The 27,512-nt window shown below is 53.6% G+C and overlaps 1 protein-coding gene across 3 annotated transcripts in view; it reads right to left on the reverse strand.

Moving 5' to 3' along the window:
• The window catches only part of ASTN1 (astrotactin 1), a 57,795-nt gene that overhangs the window by 10,163 nt on the left and 20,120 nt on the right, over positions 1–27,512 (reverse strand). For 2 of the 3 annotated variants that reach the window (XM_039730309.1, XM_039730307.1), the window contains exons 3-22: positions 23,335–23,728; positions 22,434–22,580; positions 21,890–22,009; positions 20,709–20,858; positions 19,731–19,898; positions 19,450–19,534; positions 12,376–12,450; positions 11,784–11,921; positions 11,339–11,489; positions 10,384–10,550; positions 10,009–10,203; positions 9,613–9,740; positions 6,876–6,980; positions 6,517–6,705; positions 3,883–4,151; positions 3,618–3,751; positions 3,049–3,200; positions 2,590–2,725; positions 2,372–2,472; positions 1,737–1,920 (exon numbers count right to left, since the gene is read on the reverse strand). In XM_039730309.1, coding sequence (XP_039586243.1) covers positions 1,737–1,920; positions 2,372–2,472; positions 2,590–2,725; positions 3,049–3,200; positions 3,618–3,751; positions 3,883–4,151; positions 6,517–6,705; positions 6,876–6,980; positions 9,613–9,740; positions 10,009–10,203; positions 10,384–10,550; positions 11,339–11,489; positions 11,784–11,921; positions 12,376–12,450; positions 19,450–19,534; positions 19,731–19,898; positions 20,709–20,858; positions 21,890–22,009; positions 22,434–22,580; positions 23,335–23,728 — 3,188 coding nt within the window. The remainder of the gene's footprint in view (positions 1–1,736; positions 1,921–2,371; positions 2,473–2,589; positions 2,726–3,048; positions 3,201–3,617; positions 3,752–3,882; positions 4,152–6,516; positions 6,706–6,875; positions 6,981–9,612; positions 9,741–10,008; positions 10,204–10,383; positions 10,551–11,338; positions 11,490–11,783; positions 11,922–12,375; positions 12,451–19,449; positions 19,535–19,730; positions 19,899–20,708; positions 20,859–21,889; positions 22,010–22,433; positions 22,581–23,334; positions 23,729–27,512) is intronic. The other variant, XM_039730308.1, reaches the window with a different exon arrangement.

Raw genomic sequence — 27,512 nt, forward strand, 5'->3', positions numbered from 1 at the left:
TCGTAGGTTCACACAGAAAATGGCATCATTTGGGTAATTCAGTGGCATTTCTGGCTGCTCCATGGCAATGCCTCTGCCTCGTGGGGCTCCAGGAGGCGGCTTTCATGCCGTGCTCTGGCTGGCCCTCACTGGGGCAGGGAGCAGCAGTGGCCACACCAGCCTAGGAAATGGCAGCGGCTCTGTGACGACTCCAGTCTGTCACGAAAGGAATTTTATGTGCTCCTCATGCAAATCACCACAACAGATGTCAGATGATCTGTGCAAACTGGGGCTGGATTTTACATCTGGAAACAGAGACAGAGCGGCATCACCGCAGCTGGGATCAAGACAAAGGTGAGACTAAAGTCCAAGCCTGCTGATCCCCCTCGGTGTGGGGGAGTGAGGCAACCCTGGGCAGAGAAGCAGCTGGGAGCCTCTGCCCTAAAAAGACTCCATGTGCTGCAACGTTGCTACTGAGCTTTGAGGTTGTGCCTCAAATAGTGCACATTTCTTAGGCCATAAATGGGAAAAGGGAAAAGAGAGGAGACCCCACCTCCACTCCAGGGCATGGAGAGCGTCCTCAGAGCTTCCCACCAAAGCTGTACCAGGAGACAAGTCCAATGCACTGAGTGCAAGATAGGCACAAGCTACTTGCTGAGTGTCTCTGACTGCCTAGCAGAGGTTTGGAGGACACAGAGTGTACATGGAGAATCTCTATCCTCTGCTAGAAGTACACAAGTGATCCCCTGGAGAAGCAGGGCTGGAAGACAGACAGTGGTGAGACCAGCACGAGGAGGTGTAAGGCAGAGGCCATGAATTCCATACATGGGAACTCTTGCTGATGAACATTTGAAAGTAACCCTGATTTCCAGATGAGGTCACAGCCCTGGCTGTTTGGAGGCCAGATGCTGTGAAACACCACTGCAGCACACGCAATCTCTCAGCCCAGCTTGCTAAACTGACTGGAAACATTTACATTACTGGGAAACCACGCAGACTAAAGGACATGGGGAGAAAGGGAACATCTGGCTATTTCCACAAGCCTGGGACATTCTCAGGCAGCTGGAGGGGCTTCAGTGACCTGGAGAAGCCTGAAGAGAAGACATGGTGCTTCCTCAGGCACAAAGAGACTATTTTAGACACGAAGAGCTCAGGAGAACCTCCTCCAAAACCTGCTGTGGCACCAAAAAGACTTGTATCATGTCACCCCCACACAACCACAGGTGTGGATCAAAAGTGAGGAAATGCACAATTCAGACCTAAATCAGTCCTCTGCCTGCTGGGGACCACAAGCTGACAGAGTTCAGCACACAGAGGTGCACTCAGCTCGAGCCAAAGCTCAGGAAAAGGCAGAAGCAGAATCCAATTTCCAATCTCCATCCCTCAAAGGCGTGTTATTTTTCCAAGACCTTCTGCCTTTTTGCCTGCGGCATCAGCTATGAAGGAAAAAAGAGAATCACATCCCTTTGCCACTCTGCCTAGCATGAACATGCCAGGCCAGACTCCAGAGACAGGACAGGGCTGATGGGATGGACAGCAGTGTTGGGCTGACAGGAGTCAACCACTTTCCACCTTGTGCTGTGTTAAGGTTCCTTCCACATGCACAGCATCCAGCAAAATAGAAACCCCACTGTGACACTCTGAGGTCTACCATCACACAATGAGATTTGCTGAAGAGATGCCTTCCTGGTGAGCACTATCCATGAGGGGCTGGTGGGCAGGCCTGCCTGCTCAGCCAGCTCAGCTCCCGAGCCTACCTGGGCCCCAGCTCATCCTCACAGCGCCAGGTGAACTCCCCAAAGCTCTCGTAGTGCTGGTTGTAGTGGTAGAGGACTCGGTGGAGGCTGGGGGAGCCCAGGTCCAGCAGGGTGTTGTAGGCTGTCTGCTGCTCCTTGCCACTCGTGTAGCCATTGAAGAGGTTGTAGATCTTGTCTGCTATTTCTGGGCAGAAGGACAGGGGGAGTTCAGTGGGGTGCAAGGAAAGGCAGGAATAAAGCATGCCAGGGCCGAAGCTCAGTTCTAGGAAAGCCAGGACCAGAACCAAGATTTGTCCACTGAGTTATGATTTACATCACATCAGGACAAGGTCACAACAGACTAGATGGCATTCCCTGGACTCAGTCCAGGTTAACTTCCCACAATTTGGTCTAATCAAGAAAAGAAATGGGTGATGCCATCAGGGAGTATTAGTGAAACACCATTTATTCATTTTAGTTTTCATGGAGGACATGTGCCCCCTGCAGCCCCCCATCTCAGCCCTCCACACCACGTGGCAGCTCCTGGGCCACTGTGGGTGAAGGAGATGTCACAGCCAGGACATGAGACGTGTACAGGAACATGCTGGAAGGGGGAACTCCCTCCTGTCCCAAGCATCACAGTCCCTCCATCTCACCTTGAGCCTTCACATCATCCACCACAGGGCAGGGCGTCTTGACTGTCACATCACTTGACCTGGAACGCCTTCCTGTGTTGTCAACTCCCCAGAGAGTGAACCTGGATGAGAAGGGGAAGAAACAAAGCTCTGGGCTCCCAAGGCCACACGGAACTACAGGCAGCAGCAAACAGGACCAGGATGCCAGCAGTGCCACGGGCATGGCACAGGGCACTCACATGTAGGTGGTGTCGGGCTCCAGGCAGCGAATGATGAGGGAGATGGTGGAGGAGAGTCTGTCAGGCACTTGGGCTGGCATGGCACAGGGGGACTTGGCACCAGAGATGATGTCATCCACAAAGCTCAGCACTGTCTCTAGGGAGAGAGGGGAGGATGTGCCACTGGTGATGGCACAGGTGTCCCTGGGGCTGTGGAGAGCCTGGGCCTGCTGCCACACTGCCAAGGGGGAACAATGCTAATGCAGGAAGTAGATGTAAAGTTGGACCCACTGCTCTTCCAGAAAAGTTCATCCCTGTGGTAAGGAACTGCCCCTTTCTGCAGCATGGTGGGCAGGAGAAAGGCTACTCTCTCTTCCAAGGGATATTTGATTTTTTGCAGCATCCCCTTGCAAAAACAGAGGCTCTCTTCTAACATCTCCATCCCACTCTCCCTAGAGAGCCAGGGCAGTCCCCACTCACCTGTCTCCACCTTGGAGTGGTCCATTCTGTCGGTGACTTTCTCTTGACGGAGGAGGTAGTCCACAATCTGCACCCCAATGGGGGGCTCCGAGTGGCCCCACTCCAGTACCACCAGTGTGCTGCTGGGCTCATGGACAGTGGAGAGACGCAGGCTGGGGGACAATTTTTGCATTACTTTCTCACAAAAAAGGGATTCAAAGCCATTAACTCACGGAAGACAGCAACCTCAGGAGAGAAATTACTCCCCCTCCCTTTCCCCTCTTGGTTCTGGGCACGTTGGTCCAAAGGACTCATTCCCTAGGGCTGCTTTACCAGGATGGATCCACAACCAGCACCACAATCTTCAACTGGTCCAAAGGACTCATTCCCTAGGGTTGCTTTACCAGGATGGATCCACACCGCAATCCTCAGCTGAACTCAGCAGAGACACTGCAACCCTGTACTTTCAATTTCCCGGTCACCCATCAGTTTGCAAGCATGTCCCACAAAGGCACACAGCCCCACCACCTCACTGCTGTCTCCACCTCTTCACAGCCCCGTCACACCAAATATCCAGGCTGGGCACCTACACTGGGTGTGGGAGAGGTGCACAGGTGGGCAGCCCGTCAGCCCCGAAGGCACTCGAGTCGCAGCGGCACCAGTCCTCGATGACATCCCCGCTGCCCGAGCACCACAGCAAGCTCATGGTGGCCTCCTGCAGCAGCTGGGAGAGAGGAGAAGGGGCAGGTGAGCTCCCACCCCAGGTGAGCACCACTTGTGCCAGCGTTCATCCATCCCCTGGAGGGTTCAGCGCAGTCCTGCCCGCGCCGCCGCCCCCAGCGCGCGGCTCCTCACCCGCTGCGTCTGGTTGTTGGTGACCAGCTCGTAGAGAGGGGCTGCTTTGGTGACCTCCAGCAGGATGGGCTCGGCCGGCACGTCGGGGCTGGAGGTGACGTGGCAGAGCGGGCAGGACGAGGGGCAGCGCCCGCGGCTCTGGCACTCCATCCGGACGCCGGCTGCCACGCGCTTGGTGCCGGACTCCGAGAGGCTGGCAATGTACTCGGGGAACGTCAGCACCTTGGGGTCCCGCTCCCGCTCCTCTGACTCATCCGAGGGGGAGTTGCCTGGGGAAAGGGGGGGAAAAGTGACACAGGGTGGGCTCCAAGCCATTGGTAATGGAATATGAGGGGGCCAGAGTTCTGTTTTCCACCCAGGAGAGAGGCAGTGTGTGGGAACTCAGTACATCACTCCGGATCCGACCCTGGCAGCAGTGCTTCCGAAGAGCCCCCTGTATCCTTCTGCTCTGTAGGGATTAAATACTTACTGGTCTTCAGAGGAGGAATCAGGACTAAAAAGCCCACCCTGGCCCCTGTAACTGCAGGTCCTCTGGTCTCGCTGTGCCTCAGTTTACCCAGCCCCATCCCTACACCTGGACTGAGTCAGTCGATCCTTACAGCAGGTTCCCCACGAGAGGGAGCCTCCTCCATGTGGCTGGGGACTCCTGGAGCACCTGCCTGGGCACCTCCACGTCACACTGACTCCCCAACACAGACCCCTGCAGCACCACTCTGCTGCAAAAGCCCTCCTGGCCCCACATAGCAGGAAATATTTTGGCACAAGAGGAACAGTCCTTGCACAGAAGTCAAAAAGGTAAAATCTGTAAAATCCCTGCTACGCCCTGGATGGCATCACCCTGCCATGAAGGGAAACACTGCTTTTCACACAAAATCCCTGCCAAAGGATGTCCCTGGATTTATACAGAAGAAAGAGGGGCCTAGAGGGACCATTGAAGATGGTTGGTGGGGTTGGAGGAAGCTGAAGGACAGCCAGGCAAAGCCTCACTCCCGGGGCAGGCTCAAGCCATCATTAGTGGTGACCTGGTATGGGCTGGCTGCTGTGGGGAGCCACCATGGACCACATCCATGATTCAACAGGAAAATCTCCCTACAGCAAAGATTTGTGGAGAAATGATGGGCCAGCACTAGCCCATCCTTGAGACTCCTGCAAAGAAAACAAGGCTGCTAAAAACAAAACCTGGGATAGAAAAGTGTTGCTCTGCTCCCCCAGGAAGCTGGAGATGGATCACTTTAGGCTGGCTGTGAATTGCAGCTTAGTAGGCACCGAGGAAAAGCAGAGGAGCCAGGGAATGATTTGTCTCTTGCAATTTCTCAATCGATATCCAGCCCCTGACGTTTGCAAACAAAAAGCAAAGGAAGGAAAGTGGCAGGTGCCAGAGTGAAACCTAAATGTGATACTGTGGGTGGAAAAAGGCTGCCAGACCTGAAAAGCCTCCAAGCACGAAAATCAAAGAGGAGGAAATTGCAGGAGAAAAAAAAAAGAAGCACTTGCAATCAGGAGGTGCTACATCTGGAGACAGCCTGCAGCCAAACAGCACCAGGTCTGTGCCTTCCCAGGTGAGCTTGTGCAGAAGTCCAGGCTCCAGGAGACCTGAGCCCACAGGATCCAGACTCAGGCTTTGAAAGAAGCCCTTCCCACACAAGAGCCCTGGGGAGATAATAAATACCTCTGTGGCTGGGACATAGCAAGAGCAGCACCACAGGCTGGTGCCAATACTGAGAATTATGAAGTTTCATGGTGGAAATGATGTGTCTGTTGTGGCGCCTGTGAGCTCCAAGCTCACACTGCCTGCACCTGGGAATTCCTGGGCAGCAGCAGCAAACCAAGGTCATCTGAAAAGCAGCAGCTTTGCTCAGCATCCCCCATGCCCAGGCTTGGGAGCTGGCTCTTGTTTGCTGCCCAGGCCTGGATGCTGCAACCCACCATCCCCAGCATAGACAGGAAAATTCCTACAGGCAGCTTTGCTGAGGCCAGCACAAGAGATCACAGAATAGTTTGGAATGGGAGGGACAATAAAGACTATCTAATTCCAGTCTCCTCCACTAGACCAAGCTGCCACAGACCTGAGGACAGATGGCAGCAGGCAGGAGTCAGGCTGCCTCAGCTTTTGTAAAGCTGCCATTCAAAATGGGCACGACCTTTTCCACAGGGCATCCATCACAGCTCACTGCAGCCAGGGCACTGGAGGGGACACAGCAGTGCCACATGCCCTGTGCACCATGATGAACCTCCCAGCTCCTAACTGGCTCCCTGGCATTAAAAACATTCTCCCCATGAGAAGGAAACACACTGGAGAGAGAAAAGTCTGGCTGTGGGATGCAAGTGGAAGAGAGTAGATATGGCAGGGACAAAAGGAAGGAAAGGATAAGATTAAAGACAACAGTGAGGTCCAGAATGGGGCAGGATGGCTCAGTGGGATTGGTGCACTTTCCCTGGGGCTGTGGGTATTGATCTTTCTTTTTGCACCAGTGCCTGCTGCAATCCATGGCAATCCTTCAGGTGGCTTCAAAGGGTGTGAGACAAGACATGGTCCTGACACAGGCTGGGCACCTTCCAAAGTGCCAAAAGCAAACCCTGCTTCCCTCTCCCACGGGGTGGCTATGAGCACCCTTCCCAAGGATGAGCTCCTACCTTTGCTGATGTCCTCATACTCCAGCCAGAGCTGCCTCTGGACCTGCCTGTTGGGATACCAGATGGAGCAGGACTCCTCAAAGCCGTACACTGCCTCTTGGATGTAGTGGTTGCCAAACTGGTCCAGCAGCGCCACAAAATCTCCACGGGAGGTGGCTCCATCCAGAGAGTGGAGTGCATTGCTGAAGGCTGGGAAGGAGATGGAGGAGATGCCGAGTTTCCAGAGCCCACCAAGCCCTTGCTACCCCCCTACACACTCACAACGGACAACCAGCCTTTGAGCCCATCACTGCTTCAGAAGGCTGTGTCACCTCTTGCCCTCCTTTCTCCCCTTATTGCCCATGTCCCTGCGCACTCACACTGGGAGATGGTCATCTGGTTCAGCCGGACGTGGTACATGACAGACTGCACCTTCCAGTGCTGCAGGAGGGGGTACCCAGACACCTCGCTGAAGTTCACCATCCCTGCCAGAGAGAGGACACAGGCACTCAGTGCCACTGCTGAGCAATACCTCACCACGGGGGTGGCTGCAGCCCCTCGTGCCTTGGGCAGCACAGCCAGCAAGGTGGGAGGAAGTCAGCAAAGACAGTTCTGTACACACCACATGCCCCCAGGGAGGCTTTCAGAGCTGAGGGTCCCCAGCAATTAAAACGATGGCTTTGAAGGAAAACACGTAGGCTTGTTTCATTTTGCCGTCCGGGGCTCTGCGCTGGAAGATAATGAGCCTCCTCCTGCACCCCCTCCTGCTTCCTTCCCACTCCCAAGGCATGCCCAGGTGTGCTAATTATGTCACTAATGAGAGCTGTGCTGTTTAATGAGCTGTTTGCAGGCCTGGGAACTGTCACCTTCATGCCACTTGTGCCCGAGTGTGACCGGTCGAGAGGCCCTGGGTCCCCTTCGGCTGGGACTGAGCTGAGTGGGCAGCAGATGGATGGGGAAATCACTGCCTGTTGATGCTAATGTTCCCTCAGGACATTATGGCAATGCTGGGGCTGAAGAGAACCCAGGGTTTGTCCTTCTCCTTCAAAGACATCCCGTTCTTCAGCCCCTTAGCTGTGAGTTACAGAAGCCAGGAATTCATGGAGACCTGGGCTGGGCGGCCACTTACTGCTGCCCCCTGCCCAAGGCAGCTCAGCTTCTGTGAGCAGAGGGACAGAGAGGCCACAGAGCCTCAGACAAAGCCCCAGCAAGGGAACTGAAGGGTGCTCATGGCTCTGAATTTGGTGGCCAGAGCATCCCCAGAGTGCCACAGCAGGAAGCTGGGACAGGCCACCTCCTCCCTCGCAGCTCCAGGGCTGCACAGCCAGCACATCACGCCACACTCTGCTGCAAACAGGCACCCAGCAGGAGTTCAGGAGGATAACAGTGGGCATCCCCCCCTCTGTAACAAGACCTGAAGACAGGGAATAAGCAGGATAAGATCCTTTGCCTTCAGCGCCTCTCTCTTCAGTGCTGGCTGCTGCCGACAGCTTCAAAGCCCTGCTCTTCCCTGCAAAGTGTTTATGCAAAAACAGCCCTTCCTTACTCAGCAGCTCTGCCTCTGTGTATTCACAGCGCTATCCAAGCTTCTGACAAGCAGAGAATATTTAACTTCTTTTCCTTTTTTCCCCTAAATCAGCCACAAAGGCAGCAGACAGTGGGAAATGAATAGGATCATTTACTGGCTTTTACCTCCCCAGCATCACTGCCAGTGAAACCCCAGTCCCACTGACACTGCTGTGATGCTGAGGCTGTGCTGGCAGTGCCTTCCTTACATCCATGTAACCATGAGACAGGCAGGAGAGCCCCACTGGGAGGCGAGTGTCCTCCAGCACCTCCAGGCAGGGTTGAGCGTTCCTAGGGAAGCAAGAGTGACCCCCCCATCCAGCTCTCTCGGGGAAGCTCAGCCCCCCAAGACCCAGCAGCACCCTCCTCCCTGCTGAATCTGCCTGCACCTCCACAGCCATCCACCCTGTCAGGGCAACCAGCAGCCTGGATACAGTCCATGGGTGCTCCCCAAAATCCTCCTGGAAGCTCTGTCAGACAAAGGGAATGCACAAGGTCTCCTATGAGACAAAAACACCTTACTAGCCTTACATCTTGTGCTTAGTAGCTCCCCCATGTCAGGGCCATTTCAGCCAACAGTGTTGCAGTAAGGTAGAAAAATCATAGAGAAAGGCTTCATAAAATCAGGCCTGCTCTCCTGGAATCAGTGGCTGGCCTTGTCAAGCTAGCACTTTGCAAGTTCCCACGTGAGAGCAATCCTGGTGTGAGCAGCTCGTTAACATAACAAACTATTCCTGGGTTAAAAAATTACTTGCACCTGCATAAACTGGTTTTACACCCTTAGATAGAAAAATTAAAACTATCTTTAACAAACAACTGTCCCTGAACATAGACACCAAGAGTTTGAGTGACCAATCAATACAGGATAACAACCTGTTACTAACCAATAAAAGTAATTGGCAAGAAAACTACTGACCAATTGGGGTCCCACATGAGGTCTGTAAAACTGTATAAAAAGGAGTTATGTGAATAAAGAATGTTTTTTTTCCACCATGAAGAAAATGGAGTCCCAAGTGATTTATTCCCATAAACAGCAACAAACACCAAGGAAATGAAGGTTATTTATGAGTACTGGCAACTTGGAAAAAAGGAAAATCCTTGAAGGCTGTCTAGGAACCCATGATAACTTATCACTCATAGCCCATGATGCTCTGGTATGGCAAACCAAAACATTTTGGTTTGTTGGCTCTGCGTTTGAATGCCTCATTATATCAGCAAAAAAATCAAAGATAATTGGAAAAGCTTTTGCCTTCAAAAAAAAAAAAATCCTTTTGCAGATGCCCCAAATATTTGATGGATGCTTGAGCTTTTACATTCCACAATTAATTTACAGCCTTTGCCTTTCCTTCATTTCTAATGCCTTCCTCTTACTGGAAAAAGGAACCAAGCCTCAGCTGCTGGCTCCTTTCTGAGCAGCTGAGCACAGGGTGCTAAAGCCAGGCTATATCTATCCCCCAGCAGATATATCCTGTGGGAGCTTAGGGTGCTGAAGCTGGACACACTGGCAGCTGCCTCAGTGGGAGAGACGTGGATCCAGCTGGCCTCACTCACCAGTGAGGAACTCAGGGTCGGGCGTGGGGTCAGAGAGCTCCTCCTGGCACTGGTTCTCCAGGGGCACCGTGGCCACCACCAGCCCATCCGGCAGCTGCTGCTCCAGGCCCCGGGCAAAGTTGTTCTGCCTGGAAGGTAATTGCAGAGGGAAGAGCAAGGCTGGAGGACAGCAGAAATGACTGCCAGCAAGTGACCCATCCCCAAAAAACACCTGGCACTTCTCATTTCCTCCAAAACACATCAAAAAGATGTCTACTCTTGATGGAAAGTGTCAGATCCATGGATGGACCAGCAGTCTGCTACAGTCCAGCCCCAGGCTCCTTCCCACGCCTTCCTCTTGGAGAGAATGGTGAGGTCTGACCCTGCTGGGGTCCCCTCCCCACGTCTGCAACTCACCTGAACGTGCCCTTGAGCACCTGCCCTGGCGCCACCTCCTTGGAGTGGTTGTTGTAGCCGTAGAAGAGCTCCCCGAAGAGCGTCTGGTTCATGGGCAGCTCGCGGGGCTCGCCGCACTCCCCCGCCTCGGGGCACGACTCCGAGATCAGCTGGCACGAGCGCCCGTCCCCGCCCAGCTTGTAGTCCTCGATGCACCTGGGGAGCCAGCACGACGGGCTCTGCTGTCAGCTGCAGCCCCCTCAGCACTGGGGACAGGCACAAGAACAGAGGGGACCCCCTCCACCCCAACCCGAGAAGCTCAGGGCGGCAGCAGCAACGAGCAGCAGCGCTCTGGGGGTGTCCCCGTGGCCAGGGAGGTGATGGTGGGTCACTCACCCACAGAACATGAGGATGTTGTAGAGCAGGGGGTCTTCGGGCAGGGGGACCATCTGCTGCAGGCACAGCTGCTCGCAGCCCCCGTTGAAGCCGTCGGAGCAGTCCACGCCGACGTGCCGGTCGTAGCAGCCTGTGCCGTCCTTCATGGGGCTCAGTCCCGTGGGGCACTGGGGGTGGGGGAAGGAGGAGGTGAAAACCCATGGGAAGGCATCTGTCTCTGGGGCTGAGCGGGAGGGCAGGGCTCCAGCATTGCTCTCCACCAGAAACTGCAGCCTGAGCAGTGCTCAGGGGCTGCAGGAAGGACAGCAGCACCATCCGCAGCTGCAGATATTCCTCCTGCACCAAAGCCTCTTTGCAGCCCTCAGGAGTCTATTCCCTGAGGTGGGATCCCCCAAACTATCCCCTACCAAGGCAAGGTGCTGGTATCAACCCCACTCTCCAGCAACCCAGCTCCAGTGACTGACAAAGCGGCGCTGCCCTTTCCACACCCACTTTGTGCCCCACACTCACAGCCTCTTCACCCCAATGCCCAGCTCTGGTGACACTGCAGCAGGGCACCCCAGCCCTGCTGTTTTGGGGCAGAGCAGCTGTGGTGGTGACAGGGCACGCACGTGAGTGATGTGGAGCCTGCCACAGAGCCAACAAACAGATGGACTCCCAATGCCCAGCTTTGGTGACCCAGCCCCACAGACCCCCTGTTTTGGGGCAGAGCAGCTGTGGTGGTGACAGGGCACGCACGTGAGTGATGTGGAGCCTGCCACAGAGCCAACAAACAGATGGACTCTTATTGCCTTGTGTGTGTGCACCCAGCAACAGAGGAGACACCAGCCCAGAAACACCTTCCTGCTACAAAATCAACCTCAAAATATCCACCCCGCAGTGACAGCAAGGGAGGAAGGACTCCCTTTGTGGCCTTGCTCACGCCAGGGGGATGCCAGGTCCCCGGGTCACCCACCACACAGCCCGTGGAGTCCAGCTTGCGGTCCGAGATGCAGCGGAAGTTCTTGCTGCAGCCGCCGTTGTCCCGGGAGCAGTCTCGGACGGGGCCGAAGGAGTCAAGAAGGACCTCCAGGCTGTCGAAGGAGGACGAGGTCATCAGCTCTTCCCTGTCAGGGAGGAAGAGGAGGTGTGTCACTGCTTCCACGAGATGTTGTGGATGCATGCATGGCTGCTGCGTGGGTTTCTCCAGAGCTCAGGCTTCCCTCGGGCTGACGGTGAGCTGGATGGCAGCCAAGCTTTTAGAAGGATGCAGGAGCTACTGAGATGAGGAGGAATACTGCCAAAGGCTTGGCTTTGCAGGACTAAAGAGGGGCAGGTTAATGGCTGTGCTAATCTCCCCCTGCAAAACGTGGGATGGGGATGCCAGCTCTGTTTGCCCCTCACCCTGCTATGGCACCTACCTGACCTCCACTGCATCCTCCATCACCGTCATGTCAGTCTTGCACTTGGCTGAGGGGTTGATGGCCAGCTCAGCTGGTGGGATGACGAAGCTCTTGCTCAGGGGCAGCCACATGCCCTCCCCCAAGGTGTAGGTGAACCTGCCAGGGAGAGCAGCAAAGGCTGGCACAGAGGGAAAAGCTGACCCTGGAAGGTTGTCTCCACCCAAATCCAAGCCCTTGAGCCTCCCTGCTCATCCTGCAAGGATGCCAGCCCAAACTAAGGTGTGGGCAGGGTAAAGTGGGGTGGCTCCTCCAAATACACCCAATGATTCCCAAAAATTGCATGTAACTTAAAAGAAAAGGCACTTCCATTTTCCATAGAAACCCTCCTCCAGAGACTAAAATTCACCCTCACCACAGACAGAGAGGAGGAACTGATTGCTGGGTACCAGCACCCACATGAAGCTGCAGGGGGATCTTCCCAGCCATGCTCACATGTCCCCAGGAGGTGGCACAGGACAGCTGTGCTCAGCCCTGCCAGCTGGGCTGCCTGCATGCCCTGAGTCATATTTAAGCCCCAAAATGTGCTGAGCAGGTTGCCTTCACTGCTTACCGAAAAATCTTGTCAGAAGGCTGCTCGCCCAGCACCAAGTCAAAGCCACGCTGGAAGATGGTGTATGGCCAGGGCCTGGAAAAGAAACCCAGGAGCATCACACCCAGCTGCTCACAGCCCAAAATGCTTCCCCTGCTCAGCCCTCAGCTCACATGCAGGAGGGTCCTAGGGTAGGTGACCCCGAGGGTAGCCAGGACAACACAGTAACACAGCCTCAGATCTTAATTTTGGGGTCCCTACAACATCAGATTCTCATGCCAGCTCCCTGCCAATAGGCCAGTGGTGTGTTGCATCTGTTATTTTGGGGTTGGATGCACTCCAGCCATCCCCACATCCCTTCATGCTTGGTACCACCTGCCTGGTCCTGTTTCAGGGATTTGTTTCACAGCTATTGAATTGCAAAAAGAAAACCGAGCCACAGCTGGACCCTTTCTCTGTGAGGCTTTTGCCAGGCAGCACATCAAGCCTGGGACCCCATTTTCAGCACCTGCCTTATTACCACCCTTGTGTTTCACTGTTCCAGGAGGGGGAGCTTTGCAAAGTGGGCTGGAAGACAAGGTGGAAGCATGGAGCCAAGCAGGAGCTGGAGAGCTGGTCCACCCCTGCTGTTGTAGACAGCACAGGGTGATGAGTGATGAGCCACTAAGATTGGGAGGCTGGAGCCTTTCAGTGGGACACCCATGGCCGTGACAGCTTTGGGGACATGAACCCCCAGCAGCACAGCCCTGCTGGCAGAACCACCACCTGCAGAGTGAGGCAGACAAGAGACCCAGTCATGGTGGGCCTTGAATCAGGCAACATGAACCCAGCTCCAAACCCTAAAACTCAAAATCCCCTTTGCAAGAGCTCAAAGCTGGGGAGAGGAGATTTTCTATCCCACTGAATCACTGCTGCTAAAATTCAGAGTCAAGAGTGTCAGGTGCCGGTGACAAGCGCAGGGATTTTCTCTCAAGGCAATTACAGCTCTCCTGCACAAGCAGTTTAATTTCTAATCTGAAGTTATTTCAGCAAGGACAAAAATAATAATAATAATACAAAAATCCTGACTGCAGGATTACAGCATTCCTTTGCTGGGACACAATGCTGTTTTGCTGTCCGGTCAGCTGGGAGCCGGGGATTACATTCAGCCCACAATCGGATTGCCTTCAATGAGGTCAGCCTCATCCAGAAAGAGATGTGCTCCTTGTGTCTCGCCAACACCTTGAATGCTTCACTCCCCCACCTTCCAGTGCTCCTGCAGATGGGTTTTATTCTTGCTTCTGAGGAGCACATCAGGCAGGGAACAAAGGCAGAGGCTGTACAGAAGCGAGGCATTGTTCCCCATCAGCTCAGGTGGAAAAGTGGCTGTGGAGAGCTGCTCTTGGCTTGCAGCAGAGCTCAGTGCTGGGGCAGGTGCTGGAGGTGCACAGGGACTGCCAGACCTCTGCCTGGTGGCACACGTGGGAGCCCATGGATGACAACACACCCGGGACATGGAGCCAGTGTATTTGGATCCACCTGGGAGATTGAAATCAGCACCCAAGCCATGTGGTGTCCACCCAGGATGCAATTTCCAAATGTGGCTAAAATTCCTGTGATCACAGAGTCCCAGAATGGCCAGGGTTGAAAGCAACTTTAAAGATCATCTCATTCTACCCCTCTTCCACTATTCCAGCTGCTCCAAGCTCCATCCAGCCTGGCCTTGAACACTTCCAAGGATGGGGCAGCCACAGCTTCTCTGGGCAACCTGTGCCAGGGCCTGCCCACCCTCACAGGGAACAATTCCTTCCCAATATCCCATCTGACCCTGCCCTCTGTCAGTTTGAACCCATTACCCTGGTCTTAATGCTACATGCCCTTGTAAAAAGTGATGATGGCTTTGATCCAGGGAAGAGGTTTCTGTGCTCCAGGAAGGGAGATGTGTGGCATCTCCTCAGCCTGCCACACTTTTCCCTTGCTTGGGGTCAAAAAAAGCCCCTTAAATGCAGTGTTCAGCCTTTAGCTACATCCCTACATGGCAAGGGAGAGTCAGGGTTGCATGGCCTTCAGAGGTCACAAAGAGAAGTGGGAATGATCAGCAGCTCTGCAGCTGATCAGGCTGGATTAAATGGGCTAGAAATGACAGCTCTGAGCCTCTTGCAAGCCTTGGCACTCAGGTAGGCATCTGAAACAACAAATTGGGGAATTACCAGGGCACCTGAGAACCAGCAAATTCCCCACATAACTCAGCCAGCAAGTTCCCAAGGCCAAAGTGCTGCCAGTGGATCCCCAGGACAATCTTAAGCCCCTCAGCTTTTCTAGATGGACCATTATCTGGATGCTTGGCTCCACATCTGGGCTTGAGTGGAAGCTCACAAAACACCTGCTAAGCCCTCCAAACCTGGCACTGCTGGTGATGCTCTGAACCAGCTCAACAGGGCCATGCTCAAATTGCAGCCCCCAGGGGAGGAGGCCAGACTGACTGTGCTCCAGCTTGTCCCCACTGCCTGCAAAACTCTTCCAGACAAGATGGGTGGGATGAGGAATAAGCCCAGAGCTGGCAGGGTGTGACCACCACGAGCTAACCATGGTTTGAGGAGAGCTGCCAAGAGGCTGGAGGGGCTGCAGGAGAGGGTCGGGCTGCAGGAGAGGGTCTCTGCAGAAGGCACAAGAAGGTGCTGCAGGGCAGTGTGACTGAAATGTCACTGGAGGAGAAAGTGGTTGGTTGGTACACGCTGGAATAAGTGACTTCACCTCTGGTGCCCTGACCTGCTGTGCTTTTCAGGGTTTCCAACAAGGATGGCCATGCCAGGGTGAACAGCCCAGAGCATCCCCATGGCACCTGCACCCCAGGACCCCAACGTGGGGACCCATGAAGGCCCAGAAGCCCTGATGGCAGAGCAGAGCAGGTGCCACCTGAGCATCCAGTGACACCTCCAGTGGCAATGCCCACAGCAGCTCCTCCCCAGCTTCACTCTGCTGGGCAACAGCTCCACTCGGGTTTCAGCTGCCCACGCCTCTCCCCTCCCCAGCCCATCCCTCCCCTCCACCCCTTGCAAGCAGCTCCTCATTAAAAATGCTAATGCTGGCACTTTCTCCCTGGGCTGCCCATAAATCTGCCAGGAGAATGAGGAGGGAGGAGGAGGATGGGTGCTTTGGTGAAAGCATCTGAAAGAACCAGGAGCTTTTATCAGGCTGTCCTTCAGCTTGCAAAGCACAGGCACGCAGCAGGGGATGGAGAGAGGCAAGGGAAAAATAAGATAGAAAAAGGGGTGCGGGGAGAAAAAGGAGAAAAATAAAGACTTCAAGCAGGAAAATTGCTGTATTTGTCACTCCAGTGTGTCCCTCGCTCTTCTGTGGGATGGGGATGGGATAAGAGGAGCAGGTGCACTGCCAGGACGGGGATATCTGTTTGCAGAAGAGGAGGGATGGGGAGAGGAGCTGGGTGAGCACTAATTCAGGTCCTGTGCTGGAAAAAACATCTGCAAGGCTGCGGGTGGGTGAGCAAGACTGGGGTGGGACAGCTTCCCAAATGTTACAGCAGGATGAGAGCACCCAGCCTGGCATGTTCACCGTATCACCTTAAACTGCCTTAAAACCTCCCCAGGCCACGGTGAACCTCATTACCAGTCAAAAGAGGACACTGAAAAAGACTCCTTAAATGCAGAGCACCTTAAATCTCAAAGGGGGAGGCTGAAAAGTGCACCGTGGGGAGGGGAAAGCCACAAGTGAGATGGGTCTAAGAGCAGGGATGAAAAAGTACAAATGCAGGCAGGTAACAGTTTGTTAACTAAAGACAGAATGTGCTGATTTGATTTTTGGCCAAGTTATACCACCAAAAGAATGGCAGAAATTTGGTCTGATGAGCAAAGATGAAGCTTGGCTGGTAAGACTGCTAGAAACTGCATCCTACTCAGGGAACATTAGAGTAAGAGTCGAAAAGCAGCTAATTAACAATGCATATCAAAGCAGGGAGACAGACTGTGAGCACACAAACAGCACCAGACAGATTTGTTTAAAACAGGCGAAGAGCAGCACACACACACCAAAAAAAAAAAAAAAAAAAAAAAAAAAAAGCAGCTGATCAAATGTATCTGCTATCCATGATCAAAAAGATCTGAGTATTTGAAAAACTGAAGATTTAGGGTCTGGACATGTTGGGTAAAAGATGCAGTGTGGAGGCGTGGATCTCAGTCTGGTACCCAAAATACACACAACACAAAAAGCTTCTCACTGCCATCACCAATAAAGTACAAAGATGAACTCGCCTTCATGAGCAAAATTAAATGCTACTGAGAGAACAGACACCGAGTCAACTTGTCATCACTGTAAATAAAAACAAACCAACGGCAAAACTATCTAAAACAAAGGCTTGAAATGAGTTTTCAGATAAAAAGGCCACCCAGGGAAAACAGAAGAGGTCAGAGGCAGAACACATCACTCCCACGTTTGCCAAGGGATTTGGCAAATCCTGCTTTGTTGACCAAGAACCAGCGTGGTTTCTCTGGGGACTGACCTGTGGCAGCAGAACATCACTCCAATATTGGAGGGCTCAGAGCATGTTGGACAAACACTAGTCAGAAATGTCTCAGGCACAGCTGATCTCACCTTGAGAGGCAGGGAGAGAGCAGAATATTTGCAGACATCTCTTTCAGGTGAGCCTGGAACTGGGAGTGAGCTGATGAGCCCAAGAAAAGACAGCACAGCACTCAACCTCTACCCCAAAAAACATAGATACCAGCTTACAGCTACAAGTTATTCAGGTAAACAGGCTCAGACAAGATGGTTCTCCCAGGCTAAAGAGACTTCATCACTGTCACGACCTTGTGGAGGCCAAAGGTTCATGCAAAAGCACCTCCACCATCACAAGCCCTTCCAGGCAGAGCTGCACTAAGCAGCACCTGGACATCAGGAACAGACAGCAGAAAAGGAAAAAAAAACTCTCATTAAACACCAAGCTGCCCTCGGCACCACAATGCTTAGTGTGAACATGCTTTCAAGAGCCCCTAAAAATAGTGGAAGCTGCAGGTAGGGATGGTCAAGTGTGGTTTCAGCTGCTACCATTTTATGAAACAAGAATCTGACAAGTTCTGTGAAGAAACACAAAATGACCCCAGTTTCAAGAGGCTTGAGAGAGTTTTCTAAGGATGGTGCCAGCTGCAGCATTGGAACCTTCTTGAGAGCTCAGAGGACAGAAGGACTTTGACAGCCCCACCATGGTGTAGGGCTGTGTTGCACCTTGGGGAAAAAGAGAACTGCCAGGTTTCTCTGCCTCAAACAGAAAAATATTTTGGAAATGCTGCACATATTTTGTCATAGCCAGCTCTGGTATAGAAGAAGAAACACAAGACAAGACGTACCCTGGCCAGGTATGAATCCTGTTGCAGGAGAAAAGGCAGAGAAAAGGCTCCTGTGGGAGCCTGAGGCTGGAGATGTGCCTAAAAAAGCAGCCCCAAATCCCCCAGAGGAACAGGGGAGGTCCTGAGCACCTTTCAGGTGGGCATTGCTGCGACCAAAGCTGGGTCAGGAGATGCAAACAGGTCCAGGGGGCTTTAGGAATATATTGGTCTTTCTTGCCCCTGGCTTCTCTCCTGCTTGTTACCATCTCTATTTTTTCCCAATTTACCTGAAAGCAGCATCTTTTTCTCCACTTTGCCTTCAGAAAGCGAAGCAGCTAAATCAGGAAAAAGCTGGAGAAGAGCACTGTGCATGGAAGAAAAGTGTGAAGCTGCAGACCCACACCCAGGAGCAAAGGAAAAGCAGAGGCTCAGGAAGCAAAGTGCTTATCCATTTTTATTACCAGCCTCAATGGACAAAGTTATTTGCCAATTTGATTTTTGCAAGGTGTTGGGCCCTACACAGTGCTCTGATGGAGGCAGAGGCTGGCACCAAAACCATTTGTGGCCATGGGTGGCTGTGGGCTCCTTCCAGCCCTAAACACAGGCAGGGGAAAAACCCCACACACACCCCAGCCCATCACTCAGTGCCTCTTACAAGATGGCACAGACATTTCTTTTGGCCCCTGGGGACAAGGAGCTGCATTTCTGCCTGTATTGTCCCACCCCAGCAGAGGTTTGGGGACCCCCACCACAGCCCAGAGCACATCCCCAGCGTGGGGCCACGAGCATCGCCCTGCTCAGGGCACCCACAGCAGCAGCTTGTCTGGTGCTCCACGCTGCCTCCAGCTGTTAAACTGCCTTGGGAATGATAAAAACCAGAGAGGGGGCTGGAGATGGAGCAGCAGTGCTCTCCCCAGGGCCCCAGCTCAAAGGGACACAGCGGGGCAGTGCTGGCACCGACAGCCCCCAGCGCAGCGACACGGCAGGGGGGACACCAGCCCAGCCTTTGATGATTTCTCTCTTCCCACTGTGAAGACTAATAACTTCAGAGGGGCATCCTGACACGTGCAGGGCCACCACTGATTCAGCTGCGACATAATGAGAAAAGGGGGGGGAAAAAAAGGGTTTGGTGCTGATGCACGTGGGACCTGTGAATGTGGGGATGTCCTGGCTTTCTGCACAGCATCTCCAGCCATTCCTGCAGCTGGGATGCCCCAGCTGCACCTCACAGACCCACGAGTGCTGAGGGACAGATGGAGCACCCCCTTGAGGGTCACAGAGAGATGGGAACTTTTGGAATCCACCACCAAATTGCTGCTGAAACATCAGAAAAATTGCCTTTACCACCTCCAGGTGTGTAAAGCTTGGAGCAGATGGTGACTCCTCTGTTCCCTCAGCCACAGTATCAGAGCATTTCATTTTCCAGTTTTCAGTGGGGACCTCAGCTCGACCTCAGCCCTCCTCTGATGCCTCACACACCCAAAACTAAAGCCCCACAAGGGGCAGGGTGCCCAAGATAGTGCACACAAGGGTGGGAGGAACAACCTTGATCTTCTGCAGGGGGTGTTTACCCTGAAACGTGACAATGGCCTCTTGTACATCATTCCTGATTATTTCAAAGAACAGAAATCCTCGCCTCCCACGGAGCTGCTGCAGAGCCCAGCCGTGTGCTGACCTTACAATTCACCGAGGTGCCTCTAACCCTGCCATCCAAGGAGTTAGCACAGCTGTGGAAGCTCAGAGCTCGTGTGAGGACACTCCAAGCCTGGGCACTCACCCCTGGTTCGTTCCCCACTCGTTCCGGATGCAGAGGTGCTTGTGCACAGGGTCCTTCATGTAACCTTCATAGCAGAGACATTCCCCTGTGGAGACAGGGACATCAGGGGCATGGGACAACGAAGGCTTTCCATGTGCTTCCCTGCCAAGTGCAGCCTGCAGCCACACCAGGACACCCAGCAGCTCCCTACTGCCCAGGAAGAAGGTGAGGAAGCACCTTCCCACCACAGCTGGGCTGAGGAGGCAGAGGTGAGCTCACAAGCCCACCCCAGGAGCACTCACCAGTCTCGGGGTCACACTGGTGCTCACAGGGGTCCAGGAGGCGCCGGGCACAGAGGTCCAGGGCCCAGGGCCCACTGGAGTTTTGCTGGGAGAAGAGGACGACCTGTGCTGGGTTCAGCCAGTCACTGGCATCCAGCTGGCTCCCCTCCAGCAGGATGAACCGGCTTCCTGCCAGGGAGACAAGGGCAGTCAGTGACAGCAATCTGCTGCTGCACCCTCCATCCCATGGAGGTTCCCTGCATCCCATCCATCCCGTGATGTTTGCCTCCCATCCTGTGATGGTCCCCTCCATCCCCTGCCCTTCACTCCATCCTGAGAAAGTACCCTCTGTCCCACGACAGCTCCCTCTGTGCCACAAGGAGTGCTCTGCCCTGTGCCCATCCTGTCTGCCATATGACAGCTCCCTCCATTCTTTACTTGTCTTCTCTATCCCACAACTTTCCTTCCATGCTGTCCCTTTCCCCTCTGCCCCACAGCAGCCATCTCCAACCTGCACCCCTCCCCTTGGTCCCACACTGAGGTTTGATCCCTCTGTCCCACCATGGTCCATTTAGTCCCACATCCATTCCCCTCCAACCCACAATAATCTCCTTGGCCCTATGCCCATCACCTCCATCGTGCAGCAAGCCCTGTGTCCCACAACCACCCTGTGTCTGTCTCTTCTGTCCTGTGCCTGCCCCCTCCATCCTGTACCACTCCATCCCTTGCTCCCAGCATGGTAGCCTCCATCCCACACCAATCCCCTCTGTCATGGACTCTTCCCCTCCATCCCCCTGTCTTCCTGGGTGACAGAACCCACCCCTCCTGTCCTGTGCCATACCCTCCATCCCACGCCCATTCCCTCTGCCCCACACTGGTGCCCTCCATCCACAGCTGTCCCTCCTGTCCTGCACCCATGCTGTCCTTCATTCCCCCTCTCCTCCATCAATCCTCCCAGAGTGGGGCAGGAAGGAATGGGTAAGGCCACGGGGTGCTCACCGTCAGCAATCAGGTGCTCGGGGACGTGGAGGGTGATCTTGACGACAAGGGGGCAGTTCATGTGGGAAGAGCACACCAGGCTGATGACGCAGCTCGTCACGCTGATGAGGGTCAGCGTGGTCTTGTTCACGGGGCTTCGGGGGGACCCCACTGCAAAACACAGGAGCACAGTCAAACCTGACACCTGCAGCACCCAGGAAGATCTTCAGGTGCAGCCCGGGGATCTCAGGATGCAGAGACCCTGCCCAGCCCCCTGGAAATCCAGCATCAATCAAATCAAATGGAATCACTGTGGACTTTGAAGAACATGAAGCAGCCTTTGCCATGGGACTCTCCATCCCTCTCTCCTGCTGTGACCATGATCTTCCTGATCCCCCAGAGCCCTGGCTCTCCCACACCCTGCACTGCAGCATGCTGAGAACTTTACAGCAGCAGAGCTTTAAAGCAGAGCAGCAATATTAGGAAAAAAAGGTAAATGCAGTATCCTGGTTTGCCCCACTCCTTCTTGGCACTTCACTCAGGTTAATTTTGTCATGACAACAGGCTCATTGATGCTCTTGAAAAAGCAATAGAGAGCCCTAACTGCTCAGAGCATGCAGGTCTTTGACTTTTAATCTTTCAGCTGAAGAAGCTGAGCGGAAAAAAACCTGTCTGGAGACAAAGCCTGAATGAGCCTTCCAGCCTCATCTGAAGGAGATGGCTCCCAGTCTTGCCACTCCCAGAAAAACAAGGCATCATCCAGCAAACGAGGCTCAGCGAGGGGAAACAGACATTAACTTTCCTCTTGGGAAGAGGAAGCCTCCCGGAGGGACAGAGCAGGGCAGTGGGGCAGGACTCCTGCCTGGGGACCGAGGCTGTCCCCATCCTGTGGTGCACACACACAGCTGGTACGTGCACGGTGCTGAGCAGCAGCACGGGAACACACGGGCCAGCCTTTGAAGCGTGCTCCTCATTAATATACACCAGTGCCCGGCAGGAGCCTCCAGCAAAACATCAGAATGCATTTCATCGTCTGCTGAGAAACTCCACCGGAGAGCAGCAGCAGCCTGCTGCGAAGTAGGGACCGTGCCTGCCTGTGGCAGCTGGGATTGCACTCAGGTTTCCATCTTCCTGCCAGTGCAAAGCCTCCAAAGCCAGAGCAGCAACGGCAAACAGGGCAAGAGGGATGGCTGGTCACCCACCTCTGCTGCGCCTCCGGCTCCGGGAGGGGTCCGTGTAGAAGGTCAGCTGGGGATCGGTGTCTGCCTCTGTCCCTGAGTCCCCCTCGGGGTTGAGAAATGCCGAGCCAGCTGCAGGGGACACTGAGTGTAGTCATGGAGGGGTTGGCACCGTGCCACCCCAAACCTTGGCATCCTACACCACCCTTCAGGGAAACCACTACAGACCAGAAGCTCCATCTGCCAGGTGCAGCAGGGACAGCATCTGCTCCCCTCCCAGCACACACAGCCAGACCCCCCCGCCACGGGTTACCTTGCAACTTTTCCCATGTGCTGGTATCCTGTAGTATTTACTGGGGAAACACCATCTACATCTTCATAACCAACCAGCCCAACATCACTTGCATCCTTGCAGGCACCACATTTTCTGCTTCTCCCCACCCAAACCCTCTTTCCCGTGCTCTCTCCACGCTCTGGTCCTGGTTCTCCATCCCAGGAGAGGGTGGGGTGGGTGGGATGTGGGTGGGTGGAAGCCCGAGGCACCCACCCACCCCAGGGACCGCCCTACCTCGCGCTTTGTTGTTGATGCGCTTGCGCTGGCTGCTGGAGGTGTGGGACAGCAGCGTGGCCTGCTGGTGGTTGGAGTCCACGGGGCTGGTGGCAATGATGTTGTCCTTGTACTTGTTCATCAGGGACAGCTTGGCGTTATCGCTCCCTGAGCAGGAAGAATTGAAGGCAAAATATTTCACGGATGAAGACTTTTAAAAGGGGGGGAGGTGAGAGAAAGGTTTCCTTGGATCCATCTCCAGATCATCCTGAGGTGATCAAGGTGCTGAAGCTAATGAGCTGAGCTGCCCCCAATGCACACTAATGAGCAGCTCAAATCCTGAAGAGGATTGGCACCTCCACCAAAGTAGCCAAAAGCTGAGATTTAACACTCAGACTCTCAAGGCACTTCTTCATATGCAGGAGAGCTTCAGGCACCACACCATGATCTTCCCAAACTATTTGGGAAGGCTCTAGCTGGATGTCTCAGTTAGTGAACAGGTTTGTTATAAGCCTCAAAGAATCCCTGCTGGTGATCAGAAGGCAGCGTTAACTCTGAACCACACTGACAGCAAGTAAAAATTTGCTTCTAAAACCTCACCTGAAGAAGTCACCAGAAATCTGGGGATACAGAAGGGAAGTTTGGGGGTCACAAGGGGATGGCATGGAGGGAACCCCATTCTGGTTCTCTGTCAGGCCATGGAAACCACAAAGCTGCATTGTCCCAGCCACATCCCACTCAGCAGGGACTGCTCTCCACTGGCTGAAAGGTCTCCCAGCAATGGGAGTGCCTTCACGGGACCACCAACATCTCACACCCAACAAAAATCCCGAGAAACAGGGAAAACGCTCCGGGGAAAACACATGTATGGAACTGTGGAGGGGAGAGAAGCCGGAGAGGACCCAGCTCAGCCCAAGCCCACCTGGCGTGAGGTCCATGCTGGCCTTCTCGTTGCAGCCCTGCAGCGAGTCGAGCGTGCGGGTGACCTGGCTGGCGAAGTCCTCGCCGCCGTTCATGCACTCGCGCTGCAGGTGGTGCCGCAGGTCGGTGATGTCGTACTCGTAGCCGTCCAGGATGGGCGTCTCGCGGATGCTGAGCGTGCCGCTGGAGTTGTGGCCCTGCACGCGGGCGTTGCGCAGGCTCTCCCGCCCGTGGCCCCCGATCAGCACCGACGGGATGTAGTGGATCTCGTTGGCCGCCTCGGCGCTGGCGCTCTTCTGGGGCTGCGGCACGCGGCGCCGCTTGCACCACCGCCGGCGCGTGTAGAGGATCATCACCAGGCAGAGGATGGAGAGCAGCAGGGCGATCATCCCTCCCTGCGGGCACAGGCGCGAGCAGGGATCAGCCAGGGGCTGGCACCCGCCATCCCCTGGGACACAGACGCCCCAGGGATGCTCCAGGGCGGAAAGGGGACCCCGATTGTCGGGGTCGGCTGTTCCTTGTCTCTGCCCCAGCAGGGGAAAAGGTGGTTCTGGGCAGGCTGCACTTTGAAGAAGGAGTCTGGACTCTTGCTTTTGGTCTTCAGTTGAGTTTATTGTTCCTTATCTACAAAGTTTTTCTGTCTGTCCAGCCGAGGTCTGATCAGCAGGACAGCCAAGGGCACTCTCTCCCGCCCACGGGGCGGTTGTCTCTTTTATAGTAAAAACTACATATATTTACCTTCAATTTCCAATACTTTTCGCCCTTGTTGGCAAGTGCACCTTCACCATGAACCAATCCAGACATGCCAACATCATCCTGAACATGGATGCCAAGGAGAAGAAAGAAGAAGGACAGGGCACGCCCAAATCCCTCCATCTTAGAACCCCTGACCCCCATGTACAGAATTTCAAACCCCCCTGTACAACATACAAAACCCCTCTGTACAGTGCTCCAAAATTTTTCCCTTCACCCTGTGATTGCTACTACTGGGCTACTTAAATTTTTGGGGCCTGTAATTCTTTATATAAGGTTGGCAATTTGCTCCATGAATTAAGATCAAATTTCCAGGTGTCTTTGGCTTCCTGCCAGGGTCTCCGAGCCCCTGCCAGGGCTTTGAGACATCCAGGGCATCCAGAGAGATGTCCTGTAATCCGACACCCAATCACCAAGAGTCTGCTGGCACCAGGAGCACCCAGTGCTGGCCTGGAGCCTGCCTTGGGCTGCACCAGTTTTGAAGTCGCCACCGAGGCATGAAAAAGCAGCATTTAAAGCAAAGCGTGTTTTGTTTCACTCTCCTGCCTTTGAAAACAGAGATCAGCTTTATTCCAGGCAAATGCTCCTACGGGCAACTTTTTCTGACCCATTTCCAGCCGGTTTCAACGCCGTCACTCTCAATCTTGGGAGATTTTCCCAGGGTATCCGGCAGAAATTGCAGCACAGATTAAAAGAGATCAAGGCTTGAGACAGGCGGATGCCTGAAGTGTTGTTTGGGGAACATGTTTGGGGAAAGAGACTGAAAAAGCTCCTGTCCCACAGGAATGGACCCCAAAACTGCACCTGGCCCTGCCATGCTGCCACTGTCCCCAAGATCACCCTCCTGCAAGGCGTCGCTGTACACGGAGAGTGTGCGGTGAGATGAAAGCCCCAAACTGGCCCTTTATGCACAATCTGCCAAGAATAATAACAATAATAACAAAAAAAAGCATGTGGAGCCAGTTAAGAGCTCAGAGTCCATCCACAGCTCCGGTCTCCCTCCTCTTTCCTTATGCAACAGGTGATCTTGAGAAAATAAAATAATAGTAATAATCCGCTCCATTAGGATAAAACATTAAGGGAATTATTGAATGAGAAGCAGGAGAGGCAGCTGGAGAAGGAAGTCTAATGGCCATTACAGTTTAACCCCCTTTCATTTCCAGAATAATGGAGCTGTGATGTACCACTCCAGCCTCCTTCCCAACTTTCTTTAAAAACAAAGACAAAACAAACAAATAAGAAAAAAAAAAAAGAAAAAAAATAAGAAAAAAAATAAAGGAAGACAGAGAAAACAAACTCAGTGATTCAGGAGACCAGCAGTCCTGCAGAAGTCAGGGAGCTGGCTGGCATCTTTCTGGCCAGGGAGCCTACAGCCAGAAAGTCAGAAAATATTTCTGGGGCTGAAAACTGGCCCTGGATCATAAAAACCACAGAATCCTGCAATGGTTTTGATTGGTAGGGACCTTAAATTCACCTCATTCCAATGCCCTTGCCAAAAGCAGGGACAAGCCCCGTCCAACCTGGCCTTGAACACTTCCAGAGATGGGGCAGCCACAGCTTCCCTGGGCACCCTTGTGCCAGGGCCTCAGCACCCTCACAGGGAAGAATTTCTTCCCAATATCTATTCTCTGTTTCAGTCTAATTCCATCACTACCTGCCTTTGTATGAAGTGCCTGGCATAGTCGTGCAGAATTTTTAGTGGCAAAGTGGAAGCCTAATTCTGTATCATGCTCCAATCCCTATGAGTTCCTGTGATCCATAAATAAGTGGGAACTATCCCCATCCCCACCAGAGATGGCCTCCTCTGTAAGGCTCTCCATCACCCTAGAGAAAATCCACCTGCAGGTGGCATGACAAGCAGGTAGGAGGAATTCCAGGGCATTCCTGGCTTTCCTTCACCCTCTGTATGCACATTAACTCTCTGAAACACCAGCAAGCTCTGCCATACACCTCTGCTGGTGAACAGGAGAGACCAAGCTGGAGCTCAAATCTGGTGGAGGCTCATTTTTTTTCAGGCAGTGGCCGTGGGTTCACAAAAGAGACTTGTTATTTCATTGAAAATGAGTTTCTTCTGCCCCAATAGTCTGAGAGCTCAAATTATCCCTGAGAAAAGCAGCCTGTGGACTCTTGAGATTTCAACAGGCTCTGAGAGGAGGATGAAAGCCAGAAGTGAAGTCTCCCCTACCTACTGCCTATTGGAGAGGGTCAGACCACCACCTCACAGCCCCTCTTTCCCTCCACAGGAGCAGAGAAATCCCATTCTGCTTTATTCCCCCCAGTCCAGCATCCTGTGACGGCAGGGAGCCCTGCACGGGATGGGTGTGGGAGTGCTCCTCACCTGGTCCACGAGCAGACCCTGGTCACAATGGATACAATCCCTCGCTCACACTTCTTCCCTTGGCAACCACACAGCAAAGAAGGAAAATCAGCCCTGGAAACGCCACGTGATCCTGACTCCTGGCACAAAAGCCAAGCTCTATTTGTCAGGAAGTAAGGATGCTGTCGGAGCTGAGCTGAGAGTGATGGGGAAAAAGGGCAGAGGAGGACTCAATCTGCATTTGCACATTTTGGTATGACAGCGATGAGTTGCAGACATCCTTTTCATCAGCTCGATAACAAACCTTCATCCAGGCACTTGTGCCTTGATCTTGGCACACAGCAGTGCCCAAGAAGATCAAGACCACAGCAGGACCAGCCTCTCAAGAGGTGATGCACCCTCTCAGGAGCAGCTGGGAACAGACAGTAAAATTGAGATAATGGTGCAAGATGTTTTTGGGAGTGGCTTTGCAAACAATTTTTTTTCCCTCAGACTAATCAAGTGCAAATGATGGAGGAGAAGCCTGGCCTGGGGCTGCAATCTGGAAGAGCAATTGAAGCTCTTATTAGGGTAGACACCACTGAAGAGCCTGTTTGCAGCCTCTGCAACACATTGTCTCCGGCTAATTATCTTCCAGTGGCACAAAAATTGTAGGATTCTTCAAGTTTTTTCCAACACAACAGAAAAAAAAACCAACAAAACAACAACCAACATAGGACAGATCTCCCCCCAACCTACAGATCTCTCCTTTCTCTGCCTTTAAAACCTCTCTCTGTGTAGCTGGGTGGAGTATTGCTGTGCGACCTCGGCACATGGAACCATGGCCACGGGGCTGCCACGCTGATAAAAGCAGTGGTGACAGTGCCTGGTGGCACTGTGGCACACACTGTGCAGCAGGGCAGAGGGCAGCAGGCACCACGCACCGGGCAAAGGGCTCCTGACAAGTCAGTGGGAATTAACCCTGGGTTAACGTGGTGCAGACCTTCAAAGCACAGAGCCCCCGGGACAAAGGCACCCCACAAACGTATTTTCAAAGTGATGCAAACTAAGGGAGAGCTTTGAAGCAGCCTGTGAAGGCACTCAGCATTCACCACCCAGAGGGGTGCCCA

Source organism: Passer montanus, unplaced genomic scaffold (genome assembly GCF_014805655.1).
Source record: "Passer montanus isolate IOZ18808 unplaced genomic scaffold, ASM1480565v1 scaffold71, whole genome shotgun sequence".
Taxonomy (NCBI): Eukaryota; Metazoa; Chordata; class Aves; order Passeriformes; family Passeridae; genus Passer; species Passer montanus.